Raw genomic sequence first — 18021 nt, 5'->3', positions numbered from 1 at the left:
AATATTGTACACTACTTGGTCTGGAAGCAAAATTATCTCTCCTATGGTTTATTTCCCCATGTTTTTTTTTATTTATTTATATAACATTCAATTTCCATCAAAAAGTGTGTGGTCTGGGTACAGTTATTTTTAAACAGTCATAATCCACATATTTGTTGGAATATTCATCACAATAATATTAATAATATAATAATATATCTCCTATGATATTACACATCTTGAAGATATTCAGTTTTTTAAAATAACTCTAACAACAGATTCAATACCACCCTTTAACACTTTAACACTGACCATATTAAAAAAAAAAAAAAAACAGCATCACTTCAGTCTTTCTGAAGTGGTACAGGCTATACACTGCAAACATAAACAGTGCCATCTTCTGGCAAATGTATTATTTTACAGGTCTAGATAAGAAAACATATGTTATGCTCCCAGTTCTTAAAAACGGACAAAGTAAAAATGAACACATTTTTTTCCAGTTGCCCTTCTTATTGATAGTGTAACTATGAAATACACCTCATCTTCAATAAGACACGATGCCTGATTATGATCTAAGTATAATTAGCACTCATCGTTATTAATTCTGACAGCAGTTTTCACCCTTATGGTCAGTAAAATAAATTTGCATGGAAGACTCGGATTCCTCCCAGCCTTAGGGTATGCTTGTGACAAGAAGCAAATGAAGGATTGCTATAATTAAAACTTGCATAGGAGCTCAAAACCTTCCTCAAAAGAATCCAATAAGGGAAAGAATCCAATAGGTGGGGCAATCTTGCGGTTGTTTCACTCCTCCTCCCCCACCCTTTCTCCTTCCCAGTGCTAAGCCAACCTTCATGCAAGTATTCTTGGATTCCTTCTTCAAGGTTATCTCTTTACTTCTCTGCAGCTCATTTATTATGGTTTGTTAATCGTTTTATAGCATCCATTCAAAAGTTGCTTTGTTGATGTAGAATAAAATATTAACTGAAAGAGGCATTATAACAGCAACATTAATAAAGGCATAATTAAACCATAACAAAAATAGCTCTAAATATGTTGGCCAACTGAGTGCCCATTTGGAAAGAAAGAACTTTTTCAGAGCCTTCCTCACTCTCAAGAGCGAAGGAGTTGAGCATCTGTCTGAGGGCAGTGTGATCCATAAAGTGAAGGCAACCACAAAGAAGGCCAGACTTCTAATCCAGGGGTCTCCAAATCTGGCAGCTATAAAATCTGTGGACTTCAACTTCCAGAATTTGCGTGGCTGGCTGAGGAATTCAGAGAGTTGACTTGCATAAGTCATAAAGTTGCCAGATTTGGAGATACCTGTTCTAGTCCATGCCTCTGTCACCTCTTGAGGACGGGAATCTTATGAGGGGAACATATATGGTTTTTACAGGAAATTATTAGTACTTTGAATTGGGTCCGGACTGGAAGCCTACTGACTACCCCAAAACAGAAGCTATTTCTACAGGGATTTCCCTATCAGTATTTTGAGCAATGCATTCTGTACGAGTTCTGTTATTACCCTCATGATTAACCATCTGAATTCATCCCAGTCCTAAAACACATCAATCTGCTAAGAGCTAATCAGCTACATAAATGGAAATTAGCTACATGAATAAGAAATACGAATGCCACACATATGAAGTCCTTTCCATAGAAAGGGTTAGTCAGATAGGATATAGAACACATGCTTTTCAGGCTTATCTTAGAGAAGTTTTCAGTCAAAACAAATTAAAAACTGCTTTCTTCAGGTATGTTTTCACATATCTTTTTCCAATGATTTTCTGTGGAAAATACATTACAGGAAATAGTTTGTTTTCTATAGTTGAACACTATGATTTATGTGAAAGCAGTCTTTGAAATCTCCCTGAAGTTTCTATTACTGGTATATTTTCTCATGCTGTTTTGAAACATTTGTTAGATCCAGTTTGAATCTGTTTGGCACAGAGAAGTACACAGATAAGGAAAATTCTCAATTCAGATTGCGAAAAACTCATCTTTTATAGAATGTTTATTCAGACTTAAAGTGTCATACTATCCAGTATAGTTTAATCCAAGCAGAGGTTTCCAATTATAAAGCTCTTTTCAAGACCCCAAATCTATTCTAATATATTCTGAAAGTAAGTTAAACTTTTCTCTATTCATATCAATTAAGACAAGTGTGTAACTGAAACTTGGAAAACTTACACATCTCTAAAGTGCATAGTCTATTTCTTTTCCTTTTTGCATGTTAGATTAGATCTTACATGCTTTGTGAAGGACAAAACAATACACCATCAATAAGGAGAGAGCTAGTTTTCGTAGATCGAAATACAATTTAGTTTCCTACTTTTGCAAACAGAACCAATGAGCAAGCATGTTTTCCACTTGAAACAGAGCCAATGAACTCTCAAGGTCTGAAAAGTCTTACAAAAATATAAGCAGCCAAGAAATCTGTCTTATATTTAAAACTGAGCCAAGAAGCCTACTCCTCTATATTGCAATACCTTTTACTAATCAACAGCTATTCACTTTTGGCTGGATGAAGTCAAAAAGCTATTTATAGTCATCCAAGACAAAGTTGCTCTGCATTGTAAGTAGATCCCAGGGCCAAGGATTTTGACATGTAAGACAAATGTCAGTGTCTTCTACTCAGTGGGAGTCTCTCCCTCTGCTTTTATACACAATAACGTTTCATTGTGGTGGGCCAGAAATGCCAAAAAAATATTCACAAGCATGCCATTGACTGCAAATCTCAAATGACATTCATCTCAGGTTGGCAGCGCAACCATTTTGGTCTTTGAGAAGACATCCAAGTCAGTCCTTCTGTGATAGCACTTAGCTGACTTTCCATCTGTATGTTAAGGAAGGGGGGGGGGAAACTCCAGATGCATCACAAGTTAAGAAGTCAGTAAAATAAAGAATATTCTTTGACAGAAACATGGCATCTACCACGTCAATTCTGGCAGGCTCCTAGGGGAAGAAATTTGAAAAAAACAAAACAAAAATGATATACTTTTGATATACTTCACTTTCCTAATTAGATACCAATACAAAGTTTAAGCTGATGATGTCTAAAAGATCCTGAAACACTATATAAGCCATGCGTGCTGATCTGAAATCTACATCGAGCAACATGACAATTAGATTTGCAAGTTACATTAACAGTTTGTTGTTTAAACCACAATTGGCTGGATTCAGTTATCATGCTATGCCACAGATTGTGGGTTCCAAACCATAATGACTAGATTTACATAACATGCTCAACCAAAACCAAATAAGCCAAATTTTAAATTAGCATGCTGTGTGAACCATACCAGTGGTTGTTGATCAAATCACAATGATGGCATTCATAAATTACACTATGCCTAAGGCTGGTAAGCTACAACTCCCAGCAGCCCAGTTAGCATAGCCAGTAATCAATACTATGAACCAACACCTCGTGGGCCGCAGACTGCACAGATATGCCCTATGTTAAAATGTCAGCATCCAGTTACCAGTAGTGGCAGTATATTAACATCCATTTATTGTTTCTTCCTTCCAAGCAATTAACATTTAGAAGAATATTACCAATCAACCCGAAGATACGATTTAAGCATTGTGGCCGAGTTCAATTATCTCATCCTTTTTTTTAAAAAAAAAAAATGATCTCTGACTATCACAGGATTTGGTGGCAATTGACTGTTCCCCACATTCAGGAGGTCAAGAAAGATAATGCTTGGAAGTGTGCATGCGTGTGTCTGGGTGTGTTTTCCTGTGGTAGTCCCGACCCTTTGGAATGGTCTCCTGCTTGAGATTAGATATGCTCCTAGCCTAAATAAGGTACGTTTTTCTAGGTGTTTGGGTCATGGACACATCTTTGTTTACTATTGTACACTTTAGTTTTTAGTCCTTTTCTGAATTTTTGCAGGGTGGGGGACAAATGCATAAGTACATAAATAAACTCTTTATTCCACATTGGTGATATTTTTTTAAAAAAAATATTCTGATCCAATTACTAATCAACTAATCATAAAGAGCCAAGGTGGCGCAGTGGTTAGAGTGCAGTACTGCAGCTACTTCAACTGACTGCTAGTTCAGCAGATCAGTGGATCAAATCTCACCGGCTCAAGGTTGACAGGTAAGTAAAATGAGGACCCAGATTGTTGGGGGCAATATGCTATTTAGTATACTGTCTTTGGTGTAAGCCGCCCAGAGTCCTCAGAGAGTGGGCGGCATAGAAATGTAAATAATAAAATAAATAAAATAATAAACCAAGGAAGAAAACCAATCAGTTCCTTCTATAAACCGTTTTATAAAGTACCCTGTTTGCTGTGTTATACAGGTAGTCCTTGACTTATGATCACAACTGAGCCCAGAATTTCTATTGCTAAGCAAGACAGTTGGTAAGCCAGTTTTGCCCCATTTTACGAGCTTTCTTGCTACACTGCTGTTAAGTGAATCTGGCTTCCCTCTGACTTTATTGTGTGGACAAAAATTTAAGAATGAAGAATCATATGTATCTGGACTTTAAAATTCAAACAGCTAAAATTTGTTAACAGAAAATTCAACATTGAATTCATAAATATGCCAGAAGTTAGTTATTTGATTTTGATAATCTATCAATTACTAAATAGACAGAAACCTATTAATTCCATTATTATAGCCAGAAAATTAAACAAAGACCAAAATAATTAATAGCATTATATTAATAGTTCTTTGAATTACAATTTCAACTGAAAAAATAGATCAAAATCATAAGTATGGTTTAAAAATAATTAGAAAGCATGACAGATTAATTTCAAATTTTAATAACATAGTTAACTAAAAAAGTTATTTAATACTGCCACCTAGTGTATGTTTATACATCAATTATACAAACATTATTATTCACTGTCATTATTTTATCCCATTGGTGAGCAGCCATTTTTAAATACAAGCTATAAATTAAACAATTATGTTGTCAAATCACAAATTAAAATCTGTAAAGTACCAAACAGGATAAATAAAAAATATTTTAGATAATGGTTGGAAGTTAAAGAACATAAAGCAAATAATACCTAAATGCAGGATGTAAAGCATTATGTCAAATGTTGGCAATGGTTAGAAATTCAATGATATATGGCAAAAACATTGTAGAAATTATGGGAGGTGTTATTTATGCATTAAGCAAGCATGCTTTTAACTCTACCCTAATATATTCCTGACATCCAACTGTTGTATTCTGAATGTAGCTGTCTGCAAAGCAATCTTAATAAACAGCTGTTTGTTAGCAAAACATTTTATTTATTTACTGTAATGCATTCAACTCCTTATTTTCTCTTAGGAGGCCAAGGCTGATATAAAATTCATGTTTTTAACCATTAGAAGCTCCATCATGATTTAAAGCCAAAATATTAAATATAAAAATATAAACAGCAATAAAATATTTCAAATATTTTTGAAATAAATTTAAACAGGAAATTATACATTACATGTTTGATCAGTGAATAGATAACTTTTTCCCAAACCTTCCAGCCTACTAATATTTTCCTTAGTAGCCTAGGCTTGTATTCTCCAATAAAACTTTACTAATACACCTGTAAATTAAGCAAGTCTACTTGATCTGCAATAGAGTCTGCTGCTTGCAATTACTGCAAGTTCAAATCTCACCAGGCTCAAGGCTGACTCAGCCTTCCATCCTTTCAAGGGTAGGTGAAATGAGGACCCAGATTGTGGGGGCAATAAGCTGACTTTGTATAAATATACAAAAGTATGAAAGCTATTGCTTAACGCATTGTAAGCCGCCCTGAGTCTCCGGAGAAGGGCGGCATATAAATTAAAGCCAAAAAAAGAAAAGAGTGACTCACATAAGTGACCGAAAATGGGATTTATAAAAGAAACCTCAAAATCTGCTAACATGTCTATTAGCTGACCAATGAAAACGATTCCAATTACTCAAGGCACTGTTTTACTTTATTGATTTAACTTTTAAATAAGTACAGAAGAATCTGTATCCTGAAAAGAACATAAATAATGAGCAAATGCAAAGAAAACAGCATATTTAAATCTCATTTTAAAAATAAAACCTTTGAAAGAAATACAACATGTTCAACTCATTACCTGTTATACTGTATCCATAAGCAGCTAGCTGTCCAGCCATGTATTCACCATCTGAACTATTATGGGAACATCCCCATGTACGTATCCAAATTTTCTGTATACCGGGAATCACACTGTCAAGTTGAAAGACACAAACATAATAAATTTTCCCACGATAGAAAAATTTGTCCAGCAGTGATTTACAGATTCCGAGGAACTCACAAACCCTAAAATATTCCCTGAGAGGTAAAGCATTGCAATGCTTAGACAATGCACATACATAGAGTAAAAATATTAATAACAGATCTTAATGAAAGATATTTGCTCTTGATTTTGAGACAATGATAACACTATGAAAGAAAACAAAAAATAGAGGAGGATGGCTGAAATCAGGGATTTGGGGAATTGTCCATACACATTTCCTGTTCCATGCAGTGTTCTAATATTCCATGGATGACCCTAAACATTATTTTGATAGGATATGAAATTAAAGATAATGTGCAATGGTTTATGCATTTAACAAAGTCCCATTTCTTTGATGTTGGCATGTACTGCACAACTTTGCAGCTTTCTTTTTACGAACGGCGCCATCAGCAACTAGATGTCCTGAAGTATTTAATCTACTCTTCATAAACACTTTGAGTACTCTGAAATGTCCTCGGCTCTTCCTTGGTAGCATGTGGCCTCTCATCTGACCTGAAGGTCCCCATCATCTGACATGATACTGTCAATAACTTTATCTTGTCTGGCCATGTGGTTTTCTTGGTAAAATATAGGAACTGCAGTACGAAGTGATGCCTCTGTCATTGTTCCTAAATTGCCCCCAGCCCCTTTCTGATACAGGTACCTGGTTGCTTTAGTTGGGAAGCTAGCTGATCTTCACACCTTGGGTAATCCTGCTTGGAGTATACACAACTGGCATTTTTCACTCATCCTTCCCAGGAAGACTCCCTACCCCCATAAAGAGGCAGTATAGCAAGACTTGTAGATGGAGAGAACTGTTAAATCTCCAATCATTTGGTTCTGCTTTTAATCTCCTACTCAACAGAATAAACTCTATCACTATATGATTGCCTTATGAGTTTCTATCTAGCTTCAGTCTTTCAGATTCCTTATTCCCACGTCTTCCATCCCCTGAGTGTTGTTGGAAGTTAAAAGCAGAATTATCTATGTTAAACACAGATCAATCTAATACAAATTAAAGGTACTGTACTTCGAGGGGTCCTTGGTGCTCTCTGAGCTTTCTTGTGTCAGGTTTCGAGGTCGTCTCAAATAAACTGCATTTCAAACAAAGTCTTTGAAGGAAAACTCCTATTTATTAAGCATTTATTAAATCCGACTCCATTGAAGCCAACTCTGACTTCCAGACCCCAAACCCTCCTTTTCCGTTCCCCACTCCCCTGCACTCATTGGCCAACTTCCAAGTCATTCTACCCCTAATCTACCGCTCCAGCTCAAAGGAATTTCCCCCCTCCCATCCCATCTCCTAGGGGATATTATCTCCAGGGAAAATAAGTAGGTGAAAAGTCAAATGTCCCTTTCCAGACGCCTCCGCTTCTCCTTCTTATGTCAGCACTAGAGAAAATGCAGCTTGAAGTGCTGACATCTTGTTTTCTTGCAAACATTTCATTACCCTGACTAGGTAACATCATCAAGGCTAGTGATGTTACTAGCCCTGATGATGTTACTTAGTTAGGGTAATGAAATGTCAGTGAGAAAACAAGCAAACTCTGAGAGTACCAAAGACCCCTTCATTTCAACCCTGACCTACAGATATTCTCCTTTATTGATACTGTACTTTGTATGGCAAAATCTTACTTCAAATTATAAGAAAGGTAAATATGTACCTATCTCTAGGGGGAGGATCATCCACTTCCACGTTCTTTTGTGACTGGCGTTTTCGCACTTTAGGAATAATGTTTTTTCTACTGAACTGACGATCAAAGGGCTTTGGATCTTGTGCCGACACAATATCTTCAATGTCGTCAAGGCAAAGGTCACCAGCAGCAATCATTTTTCTCTGGGAGATAGAAATATATGGCAGAAGAGGAAAAGCATAAAACAAGGATCCTTATCCCTGCAACAGTAACGCACAACTATTCACATCCCCCCTTCCACAAACTGCAAGGATAACAGATCATAGGACAGCAACCATTTGTAGGTCTCCAGCAAAAACCGCAATAATGTCACACATACATCACGATATCATTGCCCAAATGGTACAAATTATGCAATTCGGATCAACTGAACCATAATGCAAATTGCATTTAGTACCTAGTGACCTGCCATGTCCCTTCCCTCCTGCAAACCACCTGCTCATTCATGTCAGAAAATTGAGCTTTAAAATAAGAATACGTGAAACCACAGTTTCGGTTAACAAGATCATTCAGGGAAAGCCAATCTAATCTCAAAATAATACAAAAATCACCCGTACTGAAACTCAGGACCATATTTTAAGAATATGAAGATTGATAACATGTTATGGTCCAGACTGGCTAGGAACAATAAATTTCAAACCACTGTTTGCTTCTACTATATAGCTATCAGCAATAGTTTTACACAGAGAGTGCTTTTGCCTAACACACTAAAAAAAATGGTGGGTGAGCCACATTTCCTCAGCCAAGGTTTTCTTAGTCCACTGACAACATGATAGCAGGCCCTGCTGGGTCAGGCCTAGTTAGGATACTCTCTTCCATGATATCAGCCCTTCAAGGTTGACCAGACCACAAAACCAAAGTCATGCAGACCAATACTATAGGCAGTTCTTGACTTATGATCAAAATTGAGCCCAAAATTTCTGTTGCTAAGCAGTTTTGCCCTTCCCCTACAATTTTTTTGTCACAGTTGTTAAGTTAGTAACTTAACACTTAACAGTTGTTAAATGAATCTGGCTTCCCCATTGACTCTGCTTGTCGGAAGGTCACAAAAAGGTGTTCACATGACCCAGGGACACTGCAACCGCCATAAATATGAACCAGTTGCCAAGCGTTCCAATTTTGATCATGTGACCATGAGAATGCTGCAACAGCTGTAAGTGTAAAAACTGTCGTCAGTCATGTTTTTCAGTGCTGTTGTAACGGTCACTAAATGAATGTTTGTAAGTTGAGGGCTATCTGTATTTTTATTCTAAGATTACAGTAAGAGAAACTTGCAAGTCTGAATGCATTTCACTTCTCTCTCCCTTTATCTACATGAGAACCAGGGAGGGTCTTGCCTGAGATGCTTTCTCAGATTACAGTTCTGCCCTAGACTCAGGTTTCTTTTATCTGACCCACTGTCCTGGTAAGCGGCTCTTCCTCCTGTCCCATAAAGTCATTCTTTCTGCCCATTACACAGTGATCCACCAGAGACATCTAAGAAACCTACTAATTGGGTTATACCACAAGAATTAGGAAGTGTGATTTTCAATCTGATCGATTGGGGGAGGGGGAACCATGCAAAATATTCTTAATGTACCTATATCAATTTTATAGAAAATCATCCTACCCGGAAGTCCCCAAGACTCAATATTGCTATCACTGTTATGCTCTCTACAGCATTCAAACAGGCTAAAATTATTAGAAATTGCCAATGCCTACACTTACTTATATCAAAATTATTATCAAATTTCTTGAACTGCAGCAAGTCCAAGAGATAGATAGATAGATAGATAGATAGATAGATAGATAGATAGATAGATAGATATCAAAGTTTGTCAACACATGGCTTACTAAATGTTTTGGGCTAAATTTCAACAATTCCTGACAATTGTTCAGGCTGGCTCTGACTCTTAAAATTTGTCATTCAAAAGCTAGGGGGTTCAGTATTTATAATCCTAGCTGAATATGCAACTGTATTTGCCAACAGCTACTAGACACAGTCACTGGAAGTCAGGTGGCATAGAAATTTAAAAATAAAAATAAAAACAGCAGCTGCAAGTAAAAAAATAAATGATACTGCTGAATTGTTGTTCAGGACAAGAATCAAATATTTTTTCCAAATAGCTAAATGACAATCATATCGAAACAAAATACAATATTAGTATCTTCAAATAAAACCTTACCTTAATATTGGTAGGTATTGGGATTTTTCAGCATTTTTCCTGAAAGGAACAGAAGATTGTTAGCAGTGATCACCTATATCACCAAAGAGAAATAAAGAGAAGCCTCATTTTGATATTACTGGCAAAGGAAAACGTCTTTGGAAAATGCTCTTCCACAGCCTTTGCTGCCTCCAAAAACTGTGTGAGATCATGGCCCTCTCACACAGCTTCTGGAGGGTCCAGAGACCATGCAAGAATACAGCCCATTCTTGCCCAGCCCCTGAAACTTCTGAAAATCAAGTAAAATGGGGCACGCTTTCAAAAATAGTTCTTGAATGTTGGTGAATAATGGTGTGCCACCCAAAACATTGTGGTGTGGCACCATTGATACATATGTCATAGGTTCACCATCACTGGCCTATTATGTGAATACTTTACTTTTAAAAGTATTTTTAAATACTTTATTCAAAACACATTTGTATGCCCCAAGAATGCTTTGCTTTTTGGAAATTCAAAATTCAAAACCTCAAATAAATCTAAATTAACTAGTACGTTTTCCTTTAAATTGGGTTATAAGAATTAAGGTAACAAAAAGAAAACTGAGAATAGATTCTGAATAAAAATTAGGTGAACACAAAATATGCTTTTAAAAACACATTAAGATAAATTCTTTAGATGCAACTTCCTGAAACATTATACTGTGTCTGGCTTCAGTGTTCTTTGAATTTTTAGAGGAAAATACATTTCATTCCTGAAGCTTAATGTTTAGCAAGCCAGTGTATTTTATCAGATAATTTCCCTCTTTTATGATTCTTTCCCGTCAACATAAAACATTTAGAACATATTAGATATTATGTTACTGTCAATGTTTTTATTGTATGTACTGTATTGGAGAGGAGATCAACCCTGACTGCTCTTTAGAAGGCCAGATCCTGAAGATGAAACTCAAATATTTTGACCACCTAATAATGAAAAGGAAGGACTCACTGGAGAAGAGCCTAAAGATTGAGGGCAAAAGAAGGGGATGACAGAGAATGAGGCGGCTGGATGGAGTCACTGAAGCAGTAGGCGTGACCTTAAATAGACTCCAGAGGATGGTAGAGGACAGGAAGGCCTGGAGGAATGTTGTCCATGGGGTCGCGATGGGTCGGACACGACTTTGCAACTAACAACAACTGTATTGGATTATTTTGAATTTTTTGGAAAGAAACTTTCCTTTTTAAAAAACTCAATTGGTTTAATAAATGTTTTAAAATTACAAAATAATAATTACGCTGCAAGTAGATATGAATAATTGGTATCTTTTTTAACTTTTTATTTTCTATAATGTATCAGTATGTGGAGGTTATCTTTAAATACATCATCAATGCACTCTGAATGTGCACTCTTAGAAACATACATTCATTATTTGCTTTTTCATACAAATATTTTTTTCCACTCATTCATTTTCTGATTCTCAGTAATTACTTGGACACATCCCTACAATTTTCTTGACAAGTTTTATCAGAACTGATTTGCCACTGCTTCCTTCCTGAGAGAAAAAAAAATGGCCCAAGTCACCCAGCCAGCATTAATTTAAGTATCTTCACTTACTTCTATTTTAAGACATTTTAAAACAAATCACATCACTGACTGCCTCCCCTTTTCACATTATCACGTTATTTATCTGCTTCCCTAGAATAAGGGAACTGAAAGATTTACATTGTATTTTGTGACCTTCAGCTGGCTTAATATATAGCTTTTAAATGGATTTGTGATTCACTTTCCTACAGTAACTTATTCATTCATTCACTCTATTTATAAATAAATGAATCAATAGATTCATGGGGGTTTACAAAACAGTCAACAAACCTAATACTTAAAACTTCTACAGTAAATTATCAGTAGCCTTTAGACCAAGGGTGTCAAACTCAAGCCCCTGGCCGGATCCGGCCTGCAGAGTGCTTAGATCTGGCCTGCAGGGCCACCCTATAAACAGGGAAGAACTGGCCCGCGGTGCCTCTGCCAGCAAAAACAGAGGTCGGGAGGGCCTCCGTTTTTGCTGGCAGAGGGTTGCAGGAGGCCATTGCAGCTAAAAAAGTACTTCTGGAGCCTGTTTTCTCTGGCAGAGCACTCGGGCCACCACAGGCACAAGAGACATTGAGCTGGCCTCCCCCACTCCAGCCCCCCAAGGTCAAACACAACCCTGATGTGGACCTCAATGAAATTGAGTTTGACACCCCTGCTTTAAACTGTTAAAAGGGATGGAAGAAGTCTTAAGCTCATATTTGACTTTAGCTCCGTCACATTCAGCATACAACCACACCAACTAAAAAAGTGTTATAACTCACAGCTTGCAATTTGGGAATAATCCCTTTGACTCTAACTCCTGCATCCCAGGCAAATATAGTACAGAAAAGTCCTCACTCACATACCTGTCAAAAACATAGGGAAGGAGTGTACACCAAAATGTTATGGTGGGTGCATTTTGCACAAACATGTCACAATCCCACTGTTTATATCATGAGCCTGACATCAGTTGACACAACAAATGGAGCCAATTACATTTTCTGATAAACAGTTTTGACCAACTAGTGTAGTTGACAGTTTCTGGGTTTTTGTTGACCATTTCACTAGAAACTATAGTGACTTGACTAGAATTAGAATCAATGAGAACAAAAGTGGGGAAAGGCTGATTCCACCCCTGGATGATGAAAAGTGGAGGAAGAAAAGGAAAGTAAAGGTATGCAGTATTGCAGGCTATTTCTTTTGCTGACTGCCTGCAATTTGGCAGATCAAATCCCACCAGGCTCAAGGTTGACTCAGCCTTCCATCTTTCCGAGGTGGGTAAAATAAGGACCCAGATTATTGGGGGCAATATGCTGACTCTGTAAACCACTTAGGAGAGGACTGTAAAGCACTATGAAGCAGTCTATAAGTCTAAGTGCTATTGTTAACGCTATGCTGCAGCTATTACTAAACTCCTACTTTCTATCTTATGCTGCAATAGTGATTGCATGCAAAGGGGGGAATTCTGAGAGTTAAAATCCACCCATCTTTAACATGTAGCTAAGGGTAACAAACACAGATTTAAACTGCTGAGACCCACCTGTCCCAGATAGAGGGTATTTTAGAAAAAATTAATTGCCTTCGCACCAGCACCGATTTTATCCATTTCGATTGTCTGATAGATCTCATGATGTGCCATCAAGTCGATTGGGACACCTAGCGACCACATAAGATAAGATTTTCTCCATCTGCTTGGCAGATAGGGAAATCACTTGCTTCGCCACCGATCGGGTGAGATCCCAGAAAGGAATTTCCCCCTAAACCAAGGGTCTCCAACCTTGGCAACTTTAAGCCTGGCGGACTTCAACTCCCAGAATTCCCCAGACAGCAAAGCTAGCTGGGGAATTCTGGGAGTTGAAGTCCTCCAGGCTTAAAGTTGCCAAGGTTGGAGACCCCCGCCCTAAACGACAAGAAACCAGCGCATCTCATCCAACGGTGGACCGGACCGAAACACAACACAATACCGGGCTAAGCTATACTTCAGGCCACGGAAGACGAAATCTAGCTCTCCTCCCCGACCGGCGGTGCGCTGACAGCGGCGAAAGCAACCCTGATAAGGAAAACCGCTTACCTGGAAGCTCCCTAGCTCAGAGGCTCGGAGCAGCCGCACATGCACTGCGCCATGATGTGGCCACGCCCTTTCTCGCGTCACATGAAGACGTTGACGACGGGACGACGGAGGGAACAAACTAGGTTCGTTTTTTCGCTTCGCGAAAAGACAAGGACCGGTTAACTCTTTCCTGGAGCCCGGAGCCCCAACGAGGACTGTGGGTTAAATGGAAACGATGGAAAAGGCATCGCCGGGAAAGCAAAAAGCAAAAATAAACTCAGAGCTGAGGAAGCTTCTTAGATGAGAAGCGAAACGTCTTCAAAGAAAAAGCAGAAAGTCTAGGTGCCTCTGGAAAAAAAGCACCTTTGGGACAACCCTGACCTGGATTGACTGAGAATCTCCATAGACATCAAGTCTCAGGGGGAAGAGTTGATTTTTAGGCAGTATTTATCCCCGAGATGCTGGATTTCTCTACAGCAGGGGTCTCCAACCTTGGCAACTTTAAGCCTGGAGGACTTCAACTCCCAGCATTCCCAGCTGGATGGGGAATTCTGGGAGTTGAAGTCCTCCAAGCTTAAAGTTGCCAAGGTTGGAGACCCCTGATCTACAGTATCTGCGTATGTTGAATGAGAGACAATAGAACAATAAAGATTTCAGCCGTCGTTTATAATTTGGGGGGAGGGGGGGATGACCAAGAAGAACGAAATTCCAAAAATGTTTTTTTCAAAAGGCAACTGGAGTGGATTTTTTTTCCCCCTTGAAAACGTTTCGCTTCTCCTCCAAGAAGCTTCTTCAGTTCTTGGATGAACTGAAGAAGCTTCCTGGACGAGAAGCGGAATGTTTTTAAGTGGGGGGCGGGGGAGACACAATCTAGTTGCCTTTTGAAAATGTTTTGGAACAATCATGACCTAAATAAATTGAGAATCTCCATAGACGTGAAGATTGAAGAATGAAGGTTGGGTTAGCTGCGTGTTAAGAGGATTTGTGATTTATAGCGCTATAATACAGAGCTTTGGATTCCCCTCCAAAAGGTGCTTTGGGGAGCTGCAGGCGTGGGAACTTAGCACGGGTTGGCGACACTTTAAAACAGTTGCCTTCCCCAGCCCAGCCCAGCCCCCGATCGCGTAGCTGCTTTAAGGTAATACCGTACATCCTGCCCTTCCTCCAAAGCACTTCTTAAAGGTTTTAACCAGTGGTGGGTTTCAAATTTTTTTTACTCCCGGCTCTGGTGGGCGTGGCAGGGAAAGGTTACTGTAAAATCTCCATTCCCTCCCCAATCCAGGAGAAGGTTACTGTAAAATCTCCATTCCCTCCCCAATCCAGGAGAAGGTTACTGTAAAATCTCCATTCCCACCCCACTCCAGGGGAAGGATACTGTAAAATCTCCATTCCCTTCCCACTCCAGGGGGTGGATACTGTAAAATCTCCATTCCCTCCCAACTCCAGGAGAAGGTTACTGTAAAATCTCCATTCCCTTCCCACTCCAGGGGAAGGATACTGTAAAATCTCCATTCCCTCCCCACTCCAGGGGAAGGATACTGTAAAATCTCCATTCCCTCCCCACTCCAGGGGAAGGTTACTGTAAAATCTCCATTCCCTCTCCACTCCAGGGGAAGGATACTGTAAAATCTCCATTGCCTCCCCAATCCAGGAGAAGGTTACTGTAAAATCTCCATTCCCACCCCACTCCAGGGGAAGGTTACTGTAAAATCTCCATTCCCTCTCCACTCCAGGGGGAGGATACTGTAAAATCTCCGTTCCCTCTCCACTCCAGGGGAAGGTTACTGTAAAATCTCCGTTCCCTCTCCACTCCAGGGGGAGGATACTGTAAAATCTCCATTCCCTCCCCACTCCAGGGGAAGGATCAGTGGTGAGATTCAAGTAATTTAACAAATGGTTCTCTACCCTAATGATTTCTTCCAACAACCAGTTTGCCAAACTGCTCAGAAAGTTAACAACCGGTTCTCCCGAAGTGGTGCAAACTGGTTGAATCCCACCACTGGGAAGAATACTGTAAAATCTCCATTCCCACCCCACTCCAGGGGAAGGTTATAGGGGAAGGGGAACGGCATCTGGAATATAAAGATCACAGTGAGAGATAGCTTTGGTCAGGGGCCCTGGGTTTATCTGGATTCTTCTGATGGAATCTAGTGGTCAGTCTCGGGGCCTTGACATCAGGGGTGGGTTCTAAAATTTTTTACTACCAGTTCTGTGGGCATGGCTTATTTTGTGGGCGTGGCTTGATGGTCATGTGACAATTCTTTAGGATTTAGCAGAGGTACTGGTCTACCAGGCTTTTAACTGTTTGCAGAGCTGTACTGGTCTACTCATTTATTTTTGCAGGCACTGGTCTACTCATTTATTTTTGCAGGCACTGGTCTACCCATTTATTTTTGCAGGCACGGTCTACTGATTTGTTTTCTTTTAACACTGATCAGCTGTAGGGCAGCCTTTGAAGCCCAGTGGCAAAGAGTCTAAACATTTTTTTCCCCTCTAGCCGATCAGCTGGGACTCAGGAGGCAGCAATAGATTGGGGATGGGCCAAATAAAAGGTAAGAATAACATGGGGGGAAGCAGGGGGCGGCAGAACCGGTTTGGTGATGTCATATCGTACTACTACCGGCTTGGCGAAACCGGGCGAAACCGGGAGGAACCCATCACTGCTTGACATCCTCCATAGGGACCCAGGATGCCTCCGACAGCAGATACCCTTTCCACATTATTAAATACTGGATTTTCCTCTGCCAGCAAACATCTAGTATGTCCTCCACCTCATAGTGTTGTTCCCCTCCCACCATAGTAGGAGTTGGAGGGGCCCCTCAGGTGAGTCACGTGGACCGGTCGGAGCAGGCTGCAATGGAATACCGGATGGGTCTTTCCTAGCAATCGGGGAAGACAGAGTTGCAGTTACTAGATTAATGATCCGTACAATCCGGAAGGGGCCTATAAACCTAAGGCCTAGTTTCTTACAAGGTAGGTGTGATTTCAGGCACTGGGAGGTTGTAGCAGCAGCGGCTGTTGGCCCAGGTGAAAGGTGGGGCACCAGGTGTGTGTGGCCGGTGCGCCCGCCATAATGGTGGCCCCAAAGCGCTGGCTGCACCAGGGCTGACATCAAGTTGCCAAGTGCCCAAATTTTTGATCACATGACTATGGAGATGCTGCAACGGTTGTTAAGTGTGCAAAACATAAGTTGCTTTTTTCAATGCCGTTAACTTCAAATGCTTACTGAACAAATTGTTGTAAGTCGAGGACTACCTGTACTTACCAAATCTGTGGATGATGCAAAGCTGTGGTAGAATCAATGCTCAACATTATTCAAAAAGATCTTGATAGACTGAAGCAAACCAAAAGCAATGGACATTAAACAGAGACAAGGGGAAAGTAACCTGTGGACCTTAGGAAGTTGTTGAACTACAGCAATCTGCAGTTTAAGCTAGAATGGCTAATAATCTTGGATGTCCAAGTCCACATGGAGGCAGATTCAAGGTTCTTCACTTACAAAAAGGAAATTAAATGCAGTTATTTACTATTCAGTAGTGACCATCTAACCAGATCATAGCACATGTGAAAAGAATATTGGAATGGTTGCTGATCACAAGCCAAACATGAGTCAGCAGTCCACCACTGTAGCAGCACACTAAAAATAGAAGTAGATCTAGTTTCCCAATCAGTGAGAATATTTAATTCAATCGGGGATTTTCATAACCCAGTCAGCTATAAATTGCAGGAAGTCCTCGATTTAGGACCACAATGGGGACCAGAATGATTGTTGCTATGTCAAGTGAGTCATACCCAATTTTACCACTTTTTTTTTTTATCACAGTTAAGCGAATCACTGCAGTTGTGAAGTGTGTCACACAATTTTTAAGCAAATCCAGCTACCCCTACTGGCTTGCTTGTTGGGAAGGTTGCAAATCATGATCTGGGACACTGCAGTTGTCCTAAATATATACCAGTTGGCAAATGCCTGGAGTTTTTGATCATGTGGCTGTAGGGGTTTCGCAACTGTCATAAGTGCGAGGACCAGTCATAGGTCACTTTTTTCATTGCCTCTGTAACTTCAGTCATTAAATAAATGGTTGTTAGGTCAAGGACTGCCTGCAATTGAATAGACTGAGTTTTGTGCTAGCTATGCAATTCCTCAATTTGTTTGTGTTGTATGAATGTAGGCAACTAAAGTTACAGAATTTATTATTTGTTCATTCAGCGAATTGCAAAAGTTACAGAAGAGCAAGTCTTACTGCTGTTAACACCAGCTGGAATAGGTGGTCAACTTCTCTATGATGAGGATATGTTGCTCATCACTTTGGGGGTAAAATGCATTTGAAATAACTTGAAGCAGATGAAAACAATTACTCAGGAAAAAAACTAATGCAGTATG

General features: G+C 39.5%; 1 protein-coding gene across 2 annotated transcripts in view; it reads right to left on the bottom strand.

Moving 5' to 3' along the window:
* Positions 1–14183, bottom strand: part of CDKAL1 (CDKAL1 threonylcarbamoyladenosine tRNA methylthiotransferase) — a 312732-nt gene extending 298549 nt beyond the window's left edge. The window contains exons 1-5 of one of the 2 annotated variants that reach the window (XM_034429252.3): positions 13662–13750; positions 12373–12456; positions 10064–10102; positions 7869–8041; positions 6043–6155 (exon numbers count right to left, since the gene is read on the bottom strand). In XM_034429252.3, the coding sequence (XP_034285143.2) occupies positions 6043–6155; positions 7869–8035 (280 nt within the window). In that variant the 5' untranslated portion in view covers positions 8036–8041; positions 10064–10102; positions 12373–12456; positions 13662–13750. Of the gene's footprint in view, positions 1–6042; positions 6156–7868; positions 8042–10063; positions 10103–12372; positions 12457–13661 lie in introns of both variants that reach the window. The other variant, XM_034429250.3, reaches the window with a different exon arrangement.
* Positions 14184–18021: the final 3838 nt, after the last annotated feature.

This window comes from Pantherophis guttatus, chromosome 3 (assembly GCF_059756535.1).
Source record: "Pantherophis guttatus breed Tessera chromosome 3, ASM5975653v1, whole genome shotgun sequence".
NCBI lineage: Eukaryota > Metazoa > Chordata > Lepidosauria > Squamata > Colubridae > Pantherophis > Pantherophis guttatus.
Note: the sequence above shows the minus strand (reverse complement) of the source record. Positions and strands in the feature narration are given on the sequence as shown.